Below are 23,370 nucleotides of genomic sequence, written 5' to 3' on the forward strand. Positions count from 1 at the left end.
ACGGCGATGCATAAGCATGCCCCTGCAGACTAACTAATATAGCATCTCTGCTCTGCACATGTACCCAGCACTATTTAAAAACATTTAAAAAAAAAAAAGGCCCAGAGACTGGAATGGAGGTGGGTGGATTTTGTTATTACCTGCAGTGCTTAGTGACTTTAATATCATGCAGAGTGAGCATGTGGGTTATTTTTAACTCCCTGGCCAGTAATAATTACAGCCACATTTAACTGCTGTTATTCTGTAACCTATCCGGCCCTCCTGTAATTTAAAACCCATCCCGGGTCACGGCCTGCTTCTTTAAAATAAATCTTTGAGCTCTTTATCTACTTTTTCTAAATCACCTCACGGTGAAATTTAACTTATGTAAAAACAGTGGAAATGAAAAGCAGGTGTAGCTGCTGCAGGTAAATACTACTGTTCACTTTGAGCCTTTTTTTTAAGCTGGTTTGTGTTTACATTTTGTCAAACCGATGTTGTAATTGAGCTGAATTAGCTGGTTCCAGTGTACTAATGAATGCAGAGACACTTTCAGAAGGTTCTTGTGATACTGAAGAAAACTCAATGATCAAATGATCCTCGGTCAAGTTCTCAAGTGTATTTTTTTTCTATGATTTCTTCATTGATTTATAGACATTTATCACAATTGCCATTAGAAATATTTATATCCACAGGAAGTGTACATCACTCTGAGTATCATTATGTGTTTCTGTGTTGGTGTTCAGATTGGATCTTTTCCTTAATTTCTGTTATCATGGTGAGCACGCACCATACTTAAAACCTCAGTTTTAAGTACTGAGATTATTTCTAGTACAAACACCTGTGAGCCAAAAGTTCAGACTGTTCTGAACTGTGTTTCAGACAGTTTTTTTTTTCCTACTCCTGACTCTGTACGCTGTCACTAAGAGGAACATCTCAGACACAGAAGCCTTCCCACCTGATATTCAGATGTTTGGGAGCCCAAACAGCTCATTTCAAACAGTAGGTGAAATGAGGCTGCATCGAGGCCCTTTATGAGATAAATAAGGATCATTTTGAACTGTGAATTATGCAAAGCTACTCTAGTCCAAGAACAAAAATAACTCAAATCCACCTCATAGCTGTCACCCACATTTCTCTTACGGTCCAGGCTTCTCCATGTTGGCTTCAGACTGTATCTAATAAAAGTTAAATTACTGGGCCCTAACACCAAAACAACAATAATACATAATGCATGTGTGTATATATATGTGTATATATATAAACAGGCACACACTAACAAAAGTACCACAGACACATGCTAATGTTAAAAAGGGTTGGCATGACATCATTTTATGCTAAGGGTTGGGAAGCATTCCTGAAGTGACGGGCGCTAATTCTAGATTGAGAGACTTAGAAGTGCGTGTGCGCGTGTGTGCGCGTGTGTGTGTGCGTGTGTGTGTGTGTATGTGTGGTCATGTGTCACTGTTGCTGGAATGTCTGAGGTCTGTGTTCTCAAGAACTGCATGACGGTGGCCTTACTGAACAGATTCGCTCCCAAATTAAACGGACTGGTTCTTATAGAGCGCTTTTCTACTCGACTTTATACAAAGTGCCTCATTCACCCGTTCACACAAGTGTTTTCTGTCTAACATTCACGCACATTCACACTCCGATGACTGCATCGGGAGCACCTTAGGTTTCAGCATCTTGCCCAAGGATACTTTGGCATACAGACTGGAGCAGCCAGGGATTGAACCACCAACCAAACTTCCTGAGCTACAGCCACCCTCACATACACCCCCCCACCCCCAAATGCCACTCTTATCCTCACTCATCTAAGAGTACTGACAGCTGCCTGCTCTGAAGTGCTCCCTCACAAACAGCCTTACTGTGACTTCCTGTCCTCACAACACTCACTTCCTGTATTTTCCCAGCTTCCCTGCAGGAGCCACCCTTATTGTGTCTTTCCCCACTGATAGCATCTCATAACACAAGACAGCAAAAACATCTCCTGAAACAGAAAAAAAGAAAAGAAAAGGTCTCATGGCAACACTGTTTGTGGATTTGAGGGGAGGGGGGGGTATAGTCATGGGGGAAGACTCAACTCAAGCTGCGGTTTAGCTGAAGGCTGAATAGTGACGAGTTTCTCTTTTTTTTTTTTTCCCAGGTTGTGGCCACCGTTTGATTTCATTTGGTGGCCATAAAAGAAAACTAAGTAAAATATTTTTAATTTTCCCTTAAAGGCAGAGTCTGTTTCATGATCTCAAGACCCTGGAAAAATCCTTGGAAATGTTTTGATACCAGTATTTATCCAAAGGGTGAGTGTGTATGTGCGTGCGTGTGTGTGTGCCTGCGCGCTATAAGTGTTTATGTACATAAGGCCAGACAGGGTCAGATAAGCTGTCAGCTAAAAATCAGATAGGAGGTCAACAACATGACTAAGATGGAGAGGTTTTCTTTCTCTGCCACAGGAAGAGAACACAATAGGCATAATTACAGAGTGGGTGTCCCAATGTGTGTGTGGAGGAAAGAGTGGGACATTCTCCTCTGTCCATCCATATTCCCCGTCATTTGGAGAATGACAGCTTTTGCATGTGGGGGAGGCACTGAGTGTCACGCTTACCGTAAAATACCTTACATTTCCTCATGGACGATGGGGAAGGGAAAAAAAAAAAAAAAACAAGCATCAGTGTCTGCCTCTTCTTCTGTGTGACCTTTCAAGCTCCAGCAAAACCATTAAAAAAAATCTACTCTGGCCGCCAAGATGATCATAAAAAATTCCACAGAATTCCTAGTTTATTTAAGCACGTGTCGTACACGCTGCAGGAATGCAGCGCACAGCGCAGAAAGGGAAGAAATGAGACGGTAAATTGGTAATCTTGTACCAAATGATTGAGAGACTTGGCCAGGAAAGTCAAATTCCTCATGTAAATGAAAAACGACAGAAAACCCTGAAAGGAGTCACATCCCATTGATTATAATAATATAAAAAAAAAGACCTTACTTGGGAAAATATGTCATCTTTCTTCTTTTAAAGCTTAGCAATTTTCTAAAATTATATCCGCAGCAGTTAGCTTGAAGGACCTTTGGCAGTACCAAGGCAAATTTAATGAAGTCATCATGACTGGAAGAGCACATGCACTGCTTTTCTGTGTGTTTGATTGTGTGCCATTGTTAAAGCAAAATAAAAGTTGTTTTTTTTTTCTCACTGTTTTAATGCATCGACACTCAGCAACATTTGCAGCTGCGTGTCGAAGGCGATGCACTCAGGGTTATCTAAACTATGTTCAGCTCACAGGGGAAAAAAGTGGAAAAGTCTTTACTGTTGCTTTGTGTTCTTGTAGCATTTTCAATATTGCTCCATCTTGTTCACTTAATCGTGGGAAGCTGAAATTGCGATTGAGCTTAAAATTCAATTGATTGTGCAGCCCTTCAAATTATCCATGTTATCCACACCAAGCATAACCCCTGCCTTACACTCAGCTGGTAAACTCCTGTAGCTGGTGAGCAACAAAGAGGAACCTCTAAAGCTCACTGAGAAATTTGAAAATAACTATTTGTAGTTTCCTAAGCCAATTTGTGCTTTGGTGTCATTTTGGCCAGTCATGCACCTCTTACTGTTGGTTTTTACTGCAATTTGAATCAGTACAGAAGCTTTCTTTGCTTCAGGCTTTGACTTCTTCTCCTCCTGTAGCAGCGCTGCTGTGGAGGTTCTGTCTGAGTGGGGACACCGATCATTGAGGAGAGTGCTGCAGCCAGTACTCATGCCCTCATTGCTGGTATAAATGGTGCAGAGCTGCGGCGACATCACTGTTTGTGTGCAACACGACCAATGCGGGAAGCATAATGGGCTCTTAAGGCAGCTTTCAAAGTCACTGCTGAAGTGGTGAAGTTCTCAGCCACCGCTCCAGAGACCTCATGCTGGTAGGTGATACCTTTGGCTCGGTGACTGATATATAATAATGTCTCAGGCCAGCAGAGTTAGCCCTGCAGTAAGAGTGCCAAGGAAATAGAAGTGGGTTAGTGCAGCATGCTACTCCACACCGAGACACAGTATATAGTGCACTTCTGTGCCAGTGGAAAACAACTTCACTTTGTGTCTGTGTGTCCACACACCGTGAGAGTGTGTGTTTGTTTGTACCTTTCCCATTGCCTTCAGGCCAGCCCATCTTACATGAAGGGCAGCATGTGTGTGTTTTTACGGCCTGCCATTGCAGAGTCAAGTATCTGAGGTGTTAGCTGCTTCAGATGGAGGCGGTGACTCCTGGGCCTTTGATATGGAGGAGGGGCAGAAATGTGGGAACAGAGGGTTCAACAACACACATGAAATGACTACATGCTAAAAGTGCTTTCCCTGTTTATAGAAGCAGTTTCAAGATTGCAAATGGGCATATTTACTGTGTATCTCAGTTATAAACGCTGTCAGAGTAGTTGTAGAGTGTCACTTTTAATAACATATATTATTTTATTGGTAGGTAAGATTAGGGTTTTCACTCAGAAAATGATTTTGTTTCCACTCTGATTTTAGACCATTAAAAGATAAACCTGTGGAAATGCGTGTAGATTCACTCTAAGTAAATTGAAGTGCCTCGTCCCTGAGCTGTGACCCACAGGGGAGCCATTGTCCTGGACAAGAAGAGCAAATCTCATTGAGACCCCCACACCCCCCCTGGCATCCACCGCCACCACCACCTTCCAAATACCTCCAGACTAATTAGGTCTGAAATCAAACTCTGCTTGTCCTCGCTGGACCTCCAGCACTGTGACAGGCTCATGGCAGGAACAGAGGGATGACTTTATATATAGAGCATCGAGGGGTTTGGATTATAAGAGGGCTTTGATTAGAGTTCTGATCAGCAGGCAGGTCAATCTAGACATCAGATATTTCATATAAGTTTCCTTATTTTTAATATAAAAATGTGCTGATTTTCTAAAATTTCTTACCAGGGTTAGTCATGATTTTTGAATAGTCATTAAAAAAAAGTTTCTGTGACTGTAGCTTGTCTTAAAATAAACCTGGATTCTTTGTAATGGCCACCAGGGGGCGATAGCTGTGGTTGCAGAAAGGCTATAGAAGTCTGTGGGAAAACGGCTCTCTGCCTTGACTTCTGTAAACACTTTCCTGAGGAGTTTATGGGCTCAGTCACTCATTTAGGATTATATGAAATAAAACATAACGTGGATTTTGTAAATTTTGGTCAATCTGCAGTCAGTAAGAAGGATTGTCGATTTCACAGTCTGATCCGTCCCCTGCTCGTCACATCTGGCAGACACGCTGATCCCAAGAGTCCATAACGGGACTCCACTGAACAGTGGGTGATGTTGCAGAGCCCACATCCATAGATGCTGCTGCACAGACAGGGGAAACAAAGATTACTACAGCTGTCAAACATTTGTAAAAACTAAACAAAAAAATGGTCCAGTACAAAGTCTAACAGGTAAAGTTAACATATTACAGGTCTACCACAAATATCTTCACAGAATAGTCAAATAGTATTTTGCTGAAATACCCGTACAGAGTTCTGAGTTGCGTTTATTTGTAATGAATGAAACAGACCTCAGCCAAGGCCGGCACCGTGCCTTACAGCTTTTTAAAAGATTTAGAGGTGTTTCCTTTTACCTAAGCTCCACCAAGTTTCAGAGAATTTGGCTTGGTAGTTTTTAAAACCTATAATGCTACTAAAGGGGTCCAAAGTGTGCGAAGAAAATATCCCCCACACTGTTAAACCTCCAGCAGCAGTCTGAGCTGTCGCTACACGGCAGGTTGGATCTGTGCTTTCATGTTGTTTACACCAGATTCTGACCCTGCCGTCGACATGTTTAAGTAGAAATCGAAACTCCAATCTTCTGTTGTCCAACCCATGCAAATTGCAGTCTCAGTTTCCTGTTAGCTCACAGGAGTGTCTTCTGCTCCTGTAGCTCATCTTCTTCAAGGTTCACCGAGTCGTGCATTCAGAGATGCTCTTCTGCACACCTTGGGTGTAACGAGTGGTTATTTAAGTCACTGCTGCCTTCATATCAGCTCTAAGCACAGAGGCCATTCTCCTCTGAAGGTATTTTCACCCAAAGAATGGACGCTCACTGCATATTTTCTCTTTTTTGGACCATTCTCTGTGAACTCTAGAGATGATTGTGTGGGAAAATCCGAGTAGATCAGCAGTTTCTGAAATACAACAACCGTTCCACCTTCAAAGTCACTTAAATCACCTTTCTTAATCATTCTGATGCTCATTTTGAACTTCAGCAGGTCATCTTTACCATGTCTACATGCCTGAATGCGTAGAGTTGCTACCATGCAGTTTAGATATTTCTGATTAGATGGGTACTGGTCAGCAGAAGGATTTTCTTACCAGACTAGCATTTTCTGCCGACCGTAATTCTTTGCACTAAGGTAACCTGATGCTGGCGTCTTGTTTGCATTAAAGATATCAGGTTGGTATCACTCATGCTGCTCTGCACCAGAAAATGACTGAGCATTTTTCCCAAAACATCATCGTCATGATGCAAACTTTCCACCTCTATATAAGTCCTCTTTTAACCCTTTATTGCCCCTTCCTTCCTTATACTGTACACTCCAGTGACATGCTCGTTCTCCTGGCCATTCTCAGTGAACTGTATTCAAACAACTAACCTGGAGTAACCTATTTTGCTTACTGTAAAGACAGCAAAGGGCTGTTCAGAATAATGCCATTCATGCATTCCCTCCCCCGCAGTTCATTTATTTACATTGGATGATGCAGTTGATTGGACGTGAACGACCTGACTGAGCCAAAGGACGCTCGCTCATTAAACAGGCCTCGTCCTATTTTAGCAGAGCACTCACTCGGGCCGTTAAACCCGGGGTTTGTGTCATTCAGCAGACGTCGTAAAGCGCACAGAAAGTAGAGGAGAATTACCCAACGTTGGATTTGTAGCGCTGCTCTTTACATTTGGAATAAACAGGCAGTTATTTCACCCTCCAGTGGAAGCACACAGACAGAATTGGTGTTTTCGCTGCTTTCACTCCAAACAGCAGCACGGGGAATGAGATTTTAATCATTTGGTGGGTGGTGTGAAATAAAGTCACATGTCTGCAGTAATGACTAGTGTCTGCAGACTCAGTTGCAGTGTGTGTACAGTGTGTTCTTACTGCAGTATACGGCAGTGGTTGTGATGTGCTCTTAAGATAAAACAGCAGTGCACTGTGTCAAATATAGGTATTTCACAATCTAACCTTATCAGACAGAATCGGCCTCATTACGCATCCTCCTCTAGTGTGAAACATTTGTAATCAGACCTAGATCTGAGAGTGGTTATGGGTCAGTGTTTACATCAACTCCTAAGGGAGTATCTGTGGCTGTGTTTACTCAGAGCATGATATGCTCATTTTGTTTGATTTTAAGGCCCAAATAGAATAAATAAAAATAGAATTTTTCATGGTTACAAGGGAGAGAGTGAACCTTTTTCATAAACCAGAAAAAGAAAACTCAGCTGATTTTTATTTGTGGTGTTCACGGCTTCATTGGCTCTAAAGCTTCTTTTTGAAGGTTTCTTTATTTAATATAACTCCTGATGTTGTCTTATAAAAGGTGCTAATGAATTGCATTATGGAAATCTTTTGAGTTTGGCCCATACTGGAGGCAGTGAAGCTGTTGCTTCCTTTGCTACTTTGTTTTTTTTTTTTCTGTCTTATGAGAGTTTCAAAGTAATTAAAGTGCAGTACTGTTTCAGTTCTCTTTGCCCTCACCTCCCAATACATCCGTTCCTCTTTAAAGGTCAACTGCTGTTCATAGATCACTGATCGTTGGCTGTTACATTGTAGGGTCTTTACCTTATAATAGATGATTGTTGAGAACTAAAACCTGAAAGACTGCTGAAGCACCCCCTCCCTATTGTACTGAAATAGGACTATAGCCTCCTCCCATACCCCCACCCCCACTCCCACCCCACCCAAACAGTCACAGAGCAGAATATAAAATCATCTTTAGAGGGCCTGATTGTGAAGTTTGCCTGCAATCTCTGTGTTATCTCATGTGGCAGAAATCCACCCATTTACTTTGGCCTGTTAAAACAAACATGAACAAAGATCTGTACGGACGGTGTAGTCATACTGCACTGCCATGAGTACTTATTTGCAAGTCTTCTTTAATAGGCGGGGTGGGGTTTCCATGATAGGACTGATAGGAGCCTGTTTGGCCCCTTGGTGAGGCGGCCTTTGACTCGTGTTTGACTGAATAAAAATAGTGGAAAATGCCGTGATGATGAACTCAGGCAGCCGGAATACTCTGAGACCATCATTTCCGTGTTAATGTTCACTGATAACTGGGTTTTAGTACTCTGTCTGGTTTCCTCTTGTTGTTGTTGTTGTTGTTGTTGCTGCTCTTGATCTCAGCAGTCCCTGTTTCTCGTCAGCCACCAGAGGAAGTCAGGGCTGTAAAGTGTGTGTTTTTATTTTACACCTCTCTCGCTATCTCACACCTTTGCTTCCTGGAGTCTCCGCTCCAGTGCAGCATCTGCAGCACACACTGAGAAGAAGAGAGATTTTCTTTCTTCTCAAGGAGGTGGTGCGTGTTTCACCTTTATTGGGTAAAGAGTCTAGTTTTTAGATTGCCAGTAAGAACTCTGGTAGTTGCTGAAGCCTACAGTACTCTGAACGTATTTCTTTATATTTTGCTAGGAAAATGGCAAATAAGTGCTGCGATTTATTGAAACGTGCAAACATGCATGGAAATCCAAGCTATCAGGAAAAAAACGTTTGTATCATTCTAACATGCTTGAAAGTGTTTGGTATGATCACCTTTATTCTTCCACACAGCCTGAAATCTCTGATTGACACAACACCGGTTCATCCCTTGAGTTTGGTGCCTTTTTATGCTTGAATAATTCATAGGTCAGTGTTAGGTGGCTTAACCAAAAAAAAAAAAAATTCCTTTGAAAATGGTGAGGTGCACGGACTGGACTGAAAATGAGCAGACAAAGCAGCCAATGTCCAAAGAAAAACTGAAAGACCTTCAGAAAGGCTGGCTCCTTAAAGCAAAATCTTAAAATGAGGGGTGGCTGAGTACTTTTGGACAGTACTGGATATCTGATTAAATCTTTGGTGTATAGATGTTTGTGCCCCCCCCCCCCCCCCCCCCATTAGACAAACAGACAGACAGGACTTTGTCCTGACTGCACAGAATAAAGACCAGGCTGTGGAATACAGCAGGTGTAGCTGAGGGACCCGTACGTTGGTCTGGAAGCAGGTTACAGCCGCCAGGTGGATTTTGTTAAAAGGGCGAGTTAGGGAGGAGGGGGGGCCTGAGTGGGCATCTAAACCAGATCCCTCAGATGTGGGTGGCTGAGCGAAGGAATGAACTCCCACTAAAGTGAATGTGATGTTGGACGAGTGCAGGGCGGGAAGTGTCCAGGATTTCTCTCATTTCACTGTCCTGACACCCCACTGATAATCCCCGTCCCACTCATCCGCCCCTCATCCGCCCCACAATGGGAGACCTGACACCCCTTCACCAGCTGCAGAGGCTCAGTTTGGACTTACTGGAGAGCCTCGTCACCTCATTCAGTTCTGTGGCTGTAATGTTAGATCAGACACAATGTGGCTGCAGCAGGACAAACGGACCATACTGTTCTTAATTGATACTTTATAACCAATGAATTTGTCCCTTTGAGCACATTCAGTCATGCAAAAATTTGGAAATTTATAAAGAAAATTATACATTTTCTGAATTTTCTAGATTTTTCGGTGACAAATATGGACACTTTGATACCCTGTCCTTAGTTTGAGTTGATAAAAACAGACAGTAATGTGAAGAAATAGATTAACATATAACCCTACACTTACCATGATAAGCAAGGCTGCAACAGGGAAGGAAATGAACTGGTACAATGCAAGATCAGATTACATGAGTTTTGTGTGAAGCAGTTTTGAGTGAGCTCTCATCTTCTATTAATATTATTTAGCATTGTGGGCCTTCTTCAGAGGTTGGCATCAGGTTTGTGAAGCCTCAACTTTAGCTTTCTAACCATTGCCAATCCGGATCTTTTGTTAGCTAGAAGTGACCATTTAAAGTAGGAGGTGGAGCACTAAGTTATTGTCTAATGCTGGCAAGCTCTGATAGCAACAAGCATCCATAAACTGAGTGGGTGCTGTGCACAGACACCTGCTAATTAATGCTAAATAACATTACTTACCAAAACTAGAGCCCAGACTTCTTGAATGGTCTGTTAATGCACTTTGGAAGAGGCAGCAATATTTGATTCATGAGGTCACCGTTGGATGGAGGCTGCTTCCATGCCACTGTGTTTACTTTCCCACCAGAGAAGATATTATGTGCCTGGTGAAGGGTTTGTTTTAAGGTTTGGTTCAATCAGATTTACATATAAAGCAGTTTCTAAAACCAGTGGTTGCCACAGTCTGTAACAAAGCAACCAAAGAGCTCAGTGAAGTTTTTAAAAAAAAGTCAAATGTTTAAAAAGCTCAGAATGGTTCAACTGTTACACTCTTTCCACAAGTGGCACAAGGTTAAGTTTTTCCTTCGCTCTCCTGCTCTGCCCTGCCCAGCTCAAATGTACTGTAGAAGTGCCAGAGGATGGAGAGTGTGCCAGTGGATGCCAACTGCACGGCACTCCCTCGCTCTCACACACACACACACACAAACACACACAGACACACACACACCCTCAGCCTCACCCCATCCTATCCAAGCCCATTCTTCCACCGAGTGATATTGTCATTTGCGGATTGCCTCGCAGTCTTTCAACACCAAACACTACCTGATTAAAATGCTTGCATCCAACACGCTCAGCAGTCACGGCATGAAAGACAATCCCCTTGAGAAAGAGGGACATTTTGCGCCAAAAAGCTTGAGAGGGAAATCAGGTTAAGCGACGTGTGAAACCTCCGTAGAAAAGTAGATAAATTGAATGCAGCTAAAATTTCCTATTATGTCTCCTAATGTCGGGGGGAGGACGGGGAGGGGGGAGGGCTTGACTTCAGAGGCAGGGCTGTCCCAGAGAAAGGCGGCTTCTTGGTAAAGAAAGGAATTTGTCACTCATGCTTTTAAACTCTTAAATCTCCTCTAATACACTACAATCAGCAGGCTCTAATGTTCACAGAGCGGGTTTCCCTCTTCGCTCAGACTCCAGGCCCTGCTCCGATTTTACGCCTCCTCTCTGAAGATGAAAAACAATCTGGGGTCCCAACCCTGTACTGTATGTGTGTTTTAAACTGTATGTGTACTCATAGGGGTCCATATGCCTCCTCCCTCCCTCCCTCCTTTCCTCTTCTCTTCCCGTAGTGGTAATGTTTTGGCTAGTGGCTCTCAAAGCCTTTTGAAGTGTCTGCTGTTATCTGGGTGTCAGCTGCAGTGAGGATGGTCAAGGTGGCAGAACAATACACACAACCTCTGTGTCAGATAGTTGCAGCGTGGACAACTGGAGTCGTTAAATGAAGTCATATGCTGTGTTTCCCCCCTGTTTGAAGTGTGTGTCCTTGCACTTCCACTTCCTCTAAAGTCTTACAGCACTGCAGAGGAATGGCTTCATGACAGGCCTGCCTTTGGGGTATGTGTGCATCACGGCCCATTTGTCGAAGCCTACAAATAGCAAAAAATTTTTCATGTGGATTTCATGGAAGCCGCTGGATGTAAAATAAGACACATGAACATTGCAGTTACACATCTCAATCATCGAGACAGTCCTTTAATTTAACATGCGAGAGTGTTAGGAGCAGCGCTGCAGTGTGAGTGCGTGCGCAGATTAGTGCAAGTATATTTTTGAATCTGCTCATACACACCCTGATGGCGGTTGGTTGTATGAGATGTAGTTTTGATTCCCAGAAGCACGTTCAAGCCCAGAGAGGACACACACACACACACACGCACACACGCACACTTAGTGGACACTTAGTGTAGAACACAGTGGCATTCAAACATCGCGACTTCACAAGCACCAACAGCTACAAGCCCACAGCGAGGTAACGGGGAAACCCGGTCAAGGTGGAAAACGTGTTTTCATGCAGCGGTCAGAAAGCCCCGGCCCTACCTGCCGTATTTCCATCCACATCTAGATCATTTACCGCATCTAAGATTTGATCGTTCTCGTGCACCGAGATGCGTGCGCACATTTTTCCTCGCAGATCGTTTTACAAACGGTCTACTGTTGAGCTTTTATTAGAATGATTTACTTCAGCTCAAGTTTTAGTCAGACTTGGGGTTCGATTATTTTGGATTCAGGAACACTCCACTACATGTAATGGTTTTTCCTTTCATGGCACTCAGTGGGCTCAGCCTGTGGGCTGCGCTGTCATAAAAACATGCTATATTCTGTACATGGCTGAAAACTCATGCTTTCCTTGTAGTAATCTAGGTGTGCCTACTATTTTTTCTTAACCCTTACCCTGATAGGGGGCACAGGGTTTCCCTCATGATTTTAATAAATCTGTTTAACCTCACCGACTTGACTAATAACAGGATAATTTTTAGTTTTTAAAGAAGTTTTAGACAGGTTTTTAAAACATTTGTGTCTAATAGATTTGTTAAACACTGTATTTCTAAATACATTTGAAAATGATAACATGGTAGACCTCATAACATTAGAATAAATGATCAAATAATGACGGTTACATTAAAATATACTGAATATTCCATTTTTAAGCTAGCCTACGCTTCATATTCCAGTGTTGTGTATTAAAACTGTTACCCCTGAAAGACCTGTTCCATCTACTGTTCACTGAAGCCTCATCAGGAATACTGTTTCACATGTTAAACAAACGCATGTTCTCTTCTGTCCTCAGATGCAGCAGGTGTGTCCATGTGTCCTCCAGCAGCCCTGGGTTCAGGCGTGGAGCTCCTGTGTCGACTGTTTGAGATGTGGGGGCAGGTACAAGCTGGGGTCCTTGTGCTGATAGAGTGGCTGCTGGGAGAGGATGAGGACGGTCAGGATGCAGCTGCAAATGAAGCTGCCAGTCTGGTGAGTTTTGTTCACACAACTCTTGTTTTCTCATATGATTTTCTTTCATTTGTCACTGCGACCTCAGTGCAGATGCTTATTGACAGCTTGGACTGTAACACTGTGGTAAAAGAACATCACGCCCAGTTCAAAGGAACAGTGTGAGGTGTTTGCCAGTCAGTAGACTACATAAACTATCAATGCTTTTCATTAAGTGAAACTGATGTCTCAAGGTTGGACTTTCTATGGCCGTTTGTGAAGCGTCAGGGTGGAAAAATCATTGATACGCTGCTATGCAGGGACATATTGAATTGAATTTTATAGTAACATACTGACTCAGTAGTAACCGTATGATTCATGTTTGATTAACACGGTGTGTGAAGTGTGAAAAATCAGGGACAATTTGCTTGCTGCTCTGATGTTACTCTGCTCCCACGAGAAGTCAAAATAGTTGAGTTCTTTGAGAAACCAAGGTTTCTGCGCTCTACCCACATTTTGTTTAGCCGTCTATTTAGTTTTGGATTCTGTTTAGTTGCTCATGTGTTTTTGAACTTTGGCTGATTACTTAAATACAACCCAAGGCACTGTATTCTTAAAGCTGCCACTTTTCAGTATTCTGAGTCATATAAATATGTTTAATGTGAAACCTGTTACTCATACTAACCACAGACTGTATATAAAAGACGGACTTAGCCACCAGCCGTAGACTGTATATAAAAGATGGACTTAACCACCGCCCATTAGTTTGTGAAGTCTTGTCAAGAAGCCTCAAACTGAGTCTTTTAGCTGTGGCCATCTTGGTGTTTTGAAACCAGATGTCAGGAGCAGGGGTGGATCTGACTGAGGAACGAAGGTATCTACCATATAGCAGCAACCTCTCAGTCTGAATGTATGTTGGTAAGACACACGTTTGGAACGCTTCAAATAGAGCAACCAGCTAATATGGGCAGAGCGTGAACGAGTAAATAAATCTGTTTCTGTTCTGTGTGTCTGAAAGAAAAAAATTTGACCAACTTATCAGATTTATCAGTATCGGTCTTAGGATAAATCTATGAATTGCCAGTTACTATCGGCATATAATACTATTGGTCAGCGACATCATCATCTTGAAATGACTGGTCATGTGACAGCATAAATGGTAAATGGACTCCTTCTTATATAGCGCTTTTCTACTCTAACTGAGCACTCAAAGCACTTATACAACATGTTTACATTCACCCATTCACACCCATTCATACAGGCATTTCCATGTGTAACTAAGTGCTTACTGTCTAACACACATTCACACTCCGACGCTTGCAACTTGGGGTTCAGTATCTTGCCCAAGGATACTTTGGCATGTAGCCTGCAGCAGCCAGGAATCGAACCGCCAACCTTCCAATTAGTAGGTGACCTGCTCTACCTCCAGAGCCCCATAAGAGCTGTCCATGATGATGGCTAGTAACACGGGTGACAGGCTCCACCCCAGTGATATATACTGATTGCATGGCAGCAGGTAGAAATTAGACACCACCCCTTATCCTAACAGCCTCAGGGTTTGTATTGTTCTTACTCAGGTCTCCAGCAATACACCACCATGTCCTGATATGCAAAGAACAACTGGGACCATAAACTCATCAGGAAAGTGTTTAATGAAGTCATAGTGACTATCAAGGTTGTTTTACAACGGTTTGCAATATAATCGGACTTATTTTGGCAACCAGAGGCGTCACCCCCTGTTGGCCATTATAAAGAATGCAGGTTTAAGGCACTTCCACGTTGACTTCAGTTTTCAGACCTGGAAACTGTGTCCATCTTTTATATACAGTTTATGACCACAGAGCATAACCACAGAGAATGATCACCCAGTGTTTTGGTTTCAGACTGCTTCTGAAAGGAATGCCTCAGAATAAGTAAGGCCCTCCTGGCAGCAGATAAAGCACAGCTTGAGAGTTATTGTGACAAATCAGCAACATTGGCAAAAGTCTCTGTTTTAGGGTTGCTAAAATCCCAGAGCTGTGTGGATGTGGCTGTATCTAGTACTAAACAACAAAGTTAGTCATTATTTTGGAAAAGGTAATGGAGAATTTAGCAGCTAAAATGTGAGATATTTCCTTCAAGATTTGGTAGAAACTGGATTAAAAGGAGAGTGAAGATTGGACAGGTAGCACACAAAGAGCTCTAGGTGGGGGGGACCTTCTTTAAATCCCCTTCCAGTGAACTGACTTCCATTTTGTTTTTGACCAGGACGATGAGGACTTCCTGTTCGAGAAGGGGGATCTGAACCTGTGGGCTGAGCCCATCCAGTGGGTGAAGCTGCTGCACAGGCACCTTTGCTCCCTCATTCTGACCTTCAAGGACACTCAGGAACCAGGAGCTGCCGGGCTGGACCGGGTTCACCAAATCCACGCCCTGGCCCAAAGCGAGGCCCTCGGCTCCCAGCAGGCCCTGGACTCCCTCCCAGCTCTGCCTCAGTTCTCCTGCAGCATGGAGCACGCCCGGCTCACGCTGCGTCAGCAGAGGGCCGCTCTGGCTGTGGAGGTGCTGGATAGGCTGAGATAGAGACGCTGGAAGGGATTGGTTTTAGTAGAACTAGTTGTTTATTTTAGATGGGAAAAGAGTTCCAAATATTTCAATTATCACATAAATAGACTTTAATAACCCGACACAGGAGACCACAGGCTGGTTTTGTGGTTGAAGTCTTTTAATGATCAAGTCAAGGGAATGAAGGAAATATGTTTTTTTTAACTTCATGTCTTACAAATGTTGCTCTCATTGATTGCCAGCAGTTTTATAAGTGTATGATTACTGTTCCCTAATTAGTGTATTTTTTAAATCCAATGTTCCCATCTCCTAAAATGGAAAAAAATAAAGCATAATTGCCTGTTTTTTTGTTTTGTTTTGTTTTGTTTGTTTTGTTTTGAACACTAAGATGTTTTTAAAGAGTCTGGAGATGATAATTGTAACACTGCATGAACATGTGTGCAGATTTCTGGCAATTGTGAAGCCATAACAATAATTCAAACCGAGCTCGTGCGAAAACAACACACGATGCACTGTTCTGTTATCAGCGGGAATGTGTCACACGACAAACTTCCAACAGTGTCAGCATTGAGCTCGCAGTGCGTCCCGCGCTCCTCACATCCACCAGGGAATTTGAAATCGGAACAAAACAACTCGGGCGCCTCGGAGCTTTCGGGCTCCGGCTTGAGTGCTGCGACTGTGTCTGCGCTCGACACGTCACCAGAGTTGTATTTCAGTGTACGCGTTGACTCCTGTGTGTTTATACGAGGTGTTATTTTCCTGTGATATTTAATTTACTGCAGGACTCTTCCCATTGGACTGCGTTTTTATTCTTCCCTCTAGTTTTCCTGGTTATGTAATTAGGAGGCAGGCACAATGCACTACTGTCCTGCCTGTGTGTGTGTGTGTGTGTGTGTGTGTGTGTGTGTGTGTGTGTGGATTCATGCTGCCCCCTCATACAGCTGGACCCTTCAGTGCAGTAGCCATGTTCCCTGTTACAGTAAAGCTGACGTAATGTTTTGGAGCAGCTCGACATCCCCCAATAAAAACAGAGCCGTGCGATGGGAGAGCGGTTTCTGCGGGACAGGGATGTGTTCGAGGGATTTCTCAGGAGCCTCGCTGTGTCTGTCCTTCACATTAAACTATTTATCACAACATTGCAAATAGTCCTGGGGCAGCCCTCAGCCTAATTTTAGGGTTGGTAGTAGTAGATTCCAAGCTCTTATGTCACTTGTTTTTCGCTTGTTGCTATTTTCCTTTTTTTTTTTTTTTTTTTCTTCGCTCTTCTTCCATCTCTAACCAAACCATTCAGCCCTTAACAGGACACTGAATCATGTCACAGAAGGAAAACTTTTATAATCATGCTTCCAATTATAATAATATATGGAAAACCAAGTGCTGCAGAAACTAGTCATTTCTGGTGATATGTGTTGCATTTTTTTATACCCTCCTGACTGAAATATCTGCCTTTCAGAGGCCTGATATAGAGCTCCCGTGCTCTGCTGCCAACTCTGCAATCTTTCCACTGCGGTTTTTAAAACTTGACACAACTCCAGGAGCAGACTTGAGAGTAGTTTGACATTTTCATGTGAACATTTTGCCATCCTTGGAAGGTCACATCACGCTGAGAGGGGGAAGCTTATTGCGACCGCACCGCACTCTTTGACTTTACAGCAGAGGGACTTTATTGTTAGATGGAGGTTTTGTTAAAATGACAAAAACAACTAAAAAAAAAAACAAAAAAAAACACGTCTTTTTGTGTCAGGAGATTTACTTTAACTTCTTTGTGGTGGGGAGGGAAAAATGAGACCCAAAGAATCAGTTAAAGTATGATGGTACTGGATGTACCTCTAAATCTTACCCAGCTCTGCTCAGCAGGTGGCGCCTCAGTCCTTTCCCCTCGCCACTTCCTCTGTTGCTCTCAAGGGGGCAGTGTTGCTCCGTCGTTTCACACGAAAACCGCATTCCTGCACAGTCTGAGCTCTTGAGGTTGGAGGAGGGTGAAAAACAAGTTTAGAGAGGAACTCAGAGGAGTGCTTTAAAAAAGACTGAACCAAAACAAATCTATTTACTGCCATTATGACGCTGCATGTTGTGCTTCAGAAGTGACATATTTCTAACTTTAAAAGGTGAAAGGCAACTGATAGTTGTGACCAGATTAAAGTAGGTCATCTTAACTGGCCGTTGCTCCTGTGTAGACTGGAGACTGTGGATTATGCAACCAGTGGATGCTAAAAATTGTGCTGCACTCTGCCTGGACTTCTCTCTGCTCATACTTGTGGTCTCACCCCATCCACAAGGAGAAGGAGAAAGAGGGAGAGGCAGAATTTCCCTCCATTACAAATACATGTGTCAGCTTCTAAGTGTGTTGGTGCAGAGGCTCTAAAAACGACTGCTGGTTCAAATCCCAGGACTTGAGAAGCCCCAAGCTTTCACTTTGGTTCATGTGCTGCAGGCTGGCGTGCATTCATAGTAGAGTACTACATTCTTTCTCAGCGAGCCCAAAGAGCAAAACCAACTTCCACAAAATTGTGATTTAAAAAAAAAAAAAAAAAAGTTTCGAGGGGTGTGGAGGGTAAGAGGGCGGTGATGGTGGTGGCGGGGTTAGGCTGGGGTTGTATTTCAAGGCGTGGTGTTAAAGAATAGGCGGCCAACCGGTGAATGGAAGTTTTTTTTCGGGGAGGAGGCGGCTCCTTGCAAAAGTTTGCGCCGACTCGAGCTCGCCCCTCCCCGGCCACGCAACATTTATACGAAGCCTACGGCTCCCAGTGAAGCACTCTGGCTCAGCGCTTCTCAAGGGGAGGAGATAAAACTATCTGCAATTCAACAACACAACCCTAACACCTCCCCCCTCCCCTCTGTTCAACGGACTTAAAACTGCACAAACTTTTTGAGCAACTTTTCAAAACTTTATTTTTCTTTTCCACAACCAAAACCAGTCGTGGCACAAACTACCGCTCGTCGCATTCAAGGATCCTGCTCGGTCCTCCATGAAAGAGGCAGTGCGGCAGCAAACTTGGGGAAACGAGATGTCAACGACCGTCTTGTCAGCTTTCTACGACATGGACATGTTTTATAAGGTAAAAAAAAAAGCAAAATATGAGGCTTTTCTTGTTTTGAATTCGTTTAGTAGTTGAAATTATGTGCTAACTTCTGCGGAGTTAGCATGTGTTCGCCTGCAACAAGTTGTAATGTTGCAGGCGAAGTTTTTAACATGCCATGTGGTCAAAAGTGTCCGAGTCGCTAAGTTCGTGTTATTTCTTCCCAACAGCAAGATAAAAGCATGAACATGAACGCCCTCCACATCAACAGCATGCTGGACAAGAAGGCGGTGGGCGCTCCGGTCGGCGCTCCGGGCTCCGGGGGCGCCTTCACGCCGGGATATTACCGCAGAAACTCAACCAGCAACGTGGAGGCGATGAACAACGGCAACAAATTCTCCATTGGCACCTACAGCAGCCTGAAGGAGAACGCGCCGAGCAGCAACAGCAGCGCCACGGCCCTCATCAACAAGGAGAACAAGTTCCGCGACCGCGCTTACAGCGAGAACGGAGAGCGGAGCGTGCTGCAGCAGAAGCCCGGCTCACAGATCAACTCCACCCGCTACAAGACCGAGCTGTGTCGGCCCTTCGAGGAGAACGGGTCCTGCAAGTACGGCGAAAAATGTCAGTTCGCTCACGGTTACCACGAGCTGCGGAGCTTGTCCCGCCACCCTAAATACAAAACGGAGCCGTGCCGCACCTTCCACACCATCGGTTTCTGCCCGTACGGTCCCCGGTGTCACTTTATCCACAACGCTGACGAGCGCCGGCCCGCTCCGTCCGCCAACGCTAACGTGCAGACGGCGGAGCCCAGATCGGCTCGTGAGCTCTGCGGCTACGGTCAGAGGGACGTCCTGCCGCCGCAGCAGCTCGGCTACACCCAGAGGGACAGACCAAAGCTTCACCACAGTCTCAGCTTCTCCGGCTTTTCCACCCACCACGGACTGGAGTCTCCCTTGCTCGACAGCCCGACGTCCCGGACCCCACCGCCTCCCACTACAGCCTCCTCCTGCACCTCCGCCGCCAGCTACTACGACGACGTTCTGTCCCCCAACTCCGTGCCCTGCATCAACAGTGCCTTCTCTTTCCCCGGACAGGACCTAAAAGCCTTACTGGCCCCGCTGACTGTGCACACCATGAGCAGCTACGCCAACAACCACTCCACCGGTGCCTGCTACGGGAACATGCAGAGCAGCGTGTGCCCGTCTTCCCCTCCGACCTACAACATGAGCCACTTGCAGGCGCTGCGCCGCCTCAGCGAGTCGCCGGTGTTCGAGCCTCCTCCCAGCCCGCCAGACTCGCTCTCTGACCGGGAGAGCTATGCGAGCGGGTCCCTCAGCTCTTCCGGGAGCCTCAGCGGCTCCGAGTCCCCGAGTCTGGAAGCTGGAAGACGTTTGCCAATCTTCAGCAGGCTGTCGATTTCAGATGACTAATCACGTTTTTGTTTTGTTTCATATGGATTATGGACGAGTCAGGGGAGGTGGGTTGTCAGTGAGTGAGATAGACTGTCGTTCAAGCAGAGGATCCCAGGATCCCCCTGCCCCATTTCAGCAGCATCCACCCTGCTGAAGTGCCTTTGAGCAAGACTTTAAATCCCTACCAGCTCTAGGGGTGCTGACCCTGCTCTGACCTCGCTGGAGGGGGGCAAGAGGAGAGTCTCACCCACAGGGATCAATAAAGCTTCAGTTTATAAAGTGACCTTGACCTGGCATTAGTGTAGTATTTTTTTTTTTCTTTATATGTAATATAGCTGTATTAAAACTTAGATAGCAAACAGAAGGCATTCCATCAGTGCCTTGCCCAAGGGCTCATGGCAGCCCCCTTCTCCCTTATTGTTGCTCTATCAGGCAAGCCACACTTTTCCTGGGATTAGATTGTGTGCGTGTGCGTATGTGTGTAACATGACTTGACAAGAAGAAGAGACTGTAAGCGGTTTCAGATTTCCTCTCATCCTGCCAAGAATATGCCTCGACTTAAAGTAACATTATTTTTTTTCTTCTTCTTTCCTCTCTGAAAGCTTCAACTTCCATTCCAGATCTGTCACCCAGCGCCACCCAGTGGTTCGTTTGGTTAGTGTAGTTTGTTGCTTGGTTAAAAAGCACTCTTGAGTTGGGTTTGTTTGGGGAAATCACTGCTGATGGTTGAATATATATATATATATATTTTTTTAGCTATTTTTTTTTTTTTGTTTTTGTTTTTCGAGTGATTTACATAGCGGTGCATAACTAGCTATGGACTATTTAACTTATTTATTATCTTGTGAAAAAAAGTATAGGCTACATTGGTAATTTGTGTCCATACTGTATTTATCAAGTATGATGAAGCAATAGATCTATATTCTTTTATGTTTAAATTATGATCGCCATTATTAATCTGCATAAAGTGGAGTGTATGTTCTTTTCACAGTAATATATATATTGTTTTGTTTTTTTTCTCCTTTGTTTTTTTTTTTTGTAACTTCACTTGGTTATTTTTATTGTAAATGAGTTAAAAAAAAATCTTAATTTAAGAGAACGTATGTGATATTTATTTCATTAATTTTGTTTCCTTGTTTACGTTTATTAAAAAAAAAAGTTTGCGTGATTGCTGTTTGCTCCTGAGGTTGTGTGTCAGAGCTGTAGAAGGCTTTTTTTTTTTTTCTTTTGGTCCCTATTTAGATGTTTCTGTAGAATGTATAAACAATGTGGTTTGTATAGACCGTCCAAACCTTCGTTCATCTTTTCGTTGATCTAGATCAGACTTCAGTGACAAAGAACCCGAGTCAATAAATTAACCAAAAAGTATTTTTTTTTTTTTTTTTACTTTTTTTTGTTTTCTCTGTTTGCACGAGGTCACACTGTGATTCCAGCCACGTGCTAAAGAATGTAGCAATCCCTTGTGCCCCAGTATTATTGTGTAGTGCCTATGGGGTTCATAATCTTGACATGCCTTAAAATTAACCAAATAAAGTATTTTTCCTACATGGCATCTTTTTATAAATACAGGATGAACTGAATGTAGTGTTGGTTTCTTTTTATTTTTTTAAAGGTTGTTACCACTCAGACACTCTGACAACAAAAAGAAAAAAGACAACCGTAACCTTTCTCTAAGTCCCCATTCCTCCTCCTCCTGTTTTTCCTTTTGCTCTTTTTTTTTTTTTTTATAATTAAATATTGAGATCTAGTGTTGAGTTTGCTGAAGAGGGAAGTGGATGGACACGTTTGGTTTGTACATAGTAGGTACAGGGGGATGCGCACTATGTACTTTTGACTACTTTATCAGAAGTAAAGCTTTTTGAATGTAATAAAAGAAAACAAAAAAAAAAGATGGACAAAAAGACAACGAGAGTTGTTATTTTTGAGGGGAGAATCAGTTCACTACAAATCGAGTGTGAGACTGTTAACTTTGTACTGTACATTTTTTTTGTAGTTCTCCCAATAAAAACAAAACATTTTTGAAAAAGTTTCCGACTGACTTCTTACAGATGTGTGAAGATGAGAAAGATGAAGATGAGCGAGTCGATGCTGAGCAGCTAGTGTTCGGGCAAAGGCGTGACCCAGAATCCCACTGGGATACACCCCACCCCACCCCAGATCTGTACATGTTCTCTGCTAACATGGAAATGTGACACACAAACCCAAAGCCCCAGATAAACTCGACATGGCGTTGCATAATGTTCTGCTGCACAGGCAGAGCGATGAGCGGCTTGTGGGAGGAGTGAGGGCTGGAATTTTCAAAGTTGGGCCACAGGAACGTCGGCTGGACGGCTGCCACGAGGAAGATTTGAATCTTTTATATGTTGAGAATTCTGATTTGTGATCCACACGTGCGCCCTCGATCGTCACACGGCAGAAGAAGGATATGCTGCTCGTTTCCAGCTCCGTGTTCTCACTCTGGCACTCTAGAGTAGCTTTGCATGAGTCCTTTATGCACCTTGTATGGGTTTTGGCAGAGACTCCAACATCAACAGCTACCTGAAACAAGCCGTTTCAGCTCAGTTTCCCCTTTAAGCCAACTGTATCCTGATTGGCTGCCCTTCACAAACAGAAAGTTTGACTGAGCTGAGCTGGCTTACAGGGCTACACAGGGCGACCCCATTAAATGACACTTTGTCCACACTGGTCATCCACCACTGTAACAGTACACATGTAAATATGATTAACTAAAGAAGCAGCCCCTCTGTCTCTGCAGCCTCTTACTGACAGAGGTTTCTGCAGAGTGTAGTCCAGAGTCACAAGTTAAATCTTAGGGGTCACAATGTGACTGATGGGGGGGGGGCAACACGTGTGCTGTTTTTGTTTTTTTGAATTGATCATAATTTGTTTTTTAGAGCTAATACTCAGATACCAGCACAACATGGAGAATAAAGAGTGAATCATTGACCCTTTGTGTTCTCTAGGATTATACCACAGTGACACACACACACACACACTCACACATACACACACAAGTGTTTGTACAGGTAATCCCCATGAGCCCGTAGGCCAGTGATCTAAAGGTCACAAACACAGTTGGCTTAAAGGAAGAAGGAAGGCAGCTAAAACTGCTTGTTTCAGGATGAACTCTGGATGTGAGTGCAGGATGAATAAAGATTATTTGGAACTGTAGTAAAGCCCATGAATACAAATATGGAGTCTGAAATGAGCACAGTAGGTAGATCTTTAATGATTCTAAACATTTTTTCACTGACGAAACTTCCAGAGCGATCCACGACAGCGGCGGCGCTGTGAGTCATGTCGCTGCGCTCTCAGGTCACAGATGACCGTATCAGCACCAGCCGTCACACCGTAACTGATTAACTCTGCAGCTGTAAATGTGTTTCTTCTATCAGTCACCTGAGCTGGTGAACTGCAACGTTCACCAGCATCCAGAAAAGCATCCAGTCTCACCGGCTTCTGATTGAAGTGCCACATTCGCTCACGTCTAGACCGAGCTAAAGGCCCTGGCCTACATAAGTCCC

At 43.8% G+C, this 23,370-nt stretch overlaps 2 protein-coding genes across 4 annotated transcripts in view; both read left to right on the top strand.

The window, feature by feature from the left end:
• thada (THADA armadillo repeat containing) overlaps nucleotides 1-15,746 on the top strand; it is a 143,449-nt gene extending 127,703 nt beyond the window's left edge. For all 3 annotated transcript variants that reach the window (XM_030747775.1, XM_030747774.1, XM_030747776.1), the window contains 2 exons: nucleotides 12,734-12,909; nucleotides 15,115-15,746. In XM_030747775.1, coding sequence (XP_030603635.1) covers nucleotides 12,734-12,909; nucleotides 15,115-15,429 — 491 coding nt within the window. In that variant the 3' untranslated portion in view covers nucleotides 15,430-15,746. The remainder of the gene's footprint in view (nucleotides 1-12,733; nucleotides 12,910-15,114) is intronic.
• A 2,430-nt stretch (nucleotides 15,747-18,176) lies between these two features.
• zfp36l2 (zinc finger protein 36, C3H type-like 2) lies at nucleotides 18,177-21,752 on the top strand. Its single transcript, XM_030748047.1, has 2 exons — nucleotides 18,177-18,470; nucleotides 18,662-21,752. Exons 1-2 carry the CDS (start codon nucleotides 18,381-18,383, stop codon nucleotides 19,862-19,864), a joined length of 1,293 nt encoding a protein of 430 aa, XP_030603907.1. The 5' UTR covers nucleotides 18,177-18,380; the 3' UTR covers nucleotides 19,865-21,752.
• The last annotated feature ends 1,618 nt before the right edge of the window (nucleotides 21,753-23,370 follow it).

The sequence above is a fragment of the Archocentrus centrarchus genome, chromosome 15, assembly GCF_007364275.1.
Source record: "Archocentrus centrarchus isolate MPI-CPG fArcCen1 chromosome 15, fArcCen1, whole genome shotgun sequence".
NCBI classification, from domain to species: domain Eukaryota; kingdom Metazoa; phylum Chordata; class Actinopteri; order Cichliformes; family Cichlidae; genus Archocentrus; species Archocentrus centrarchus.

Coding starts and splice junctions, on each gene's coding strand:
- zfp36l2 (XM_030748047.1), top strand. CDS start 18,381: ATGAAAGAGGCAGTGCGGCAGCAAACTTGGGGAAACGAGATGTCAACG. Junction 18,471..18,661: donor ACATGGACATGTTTTATAAG/GTAAAAAAAAAA, acceptor TCTTCCCAACAG/CAAGATAAAAGCATGAACAT.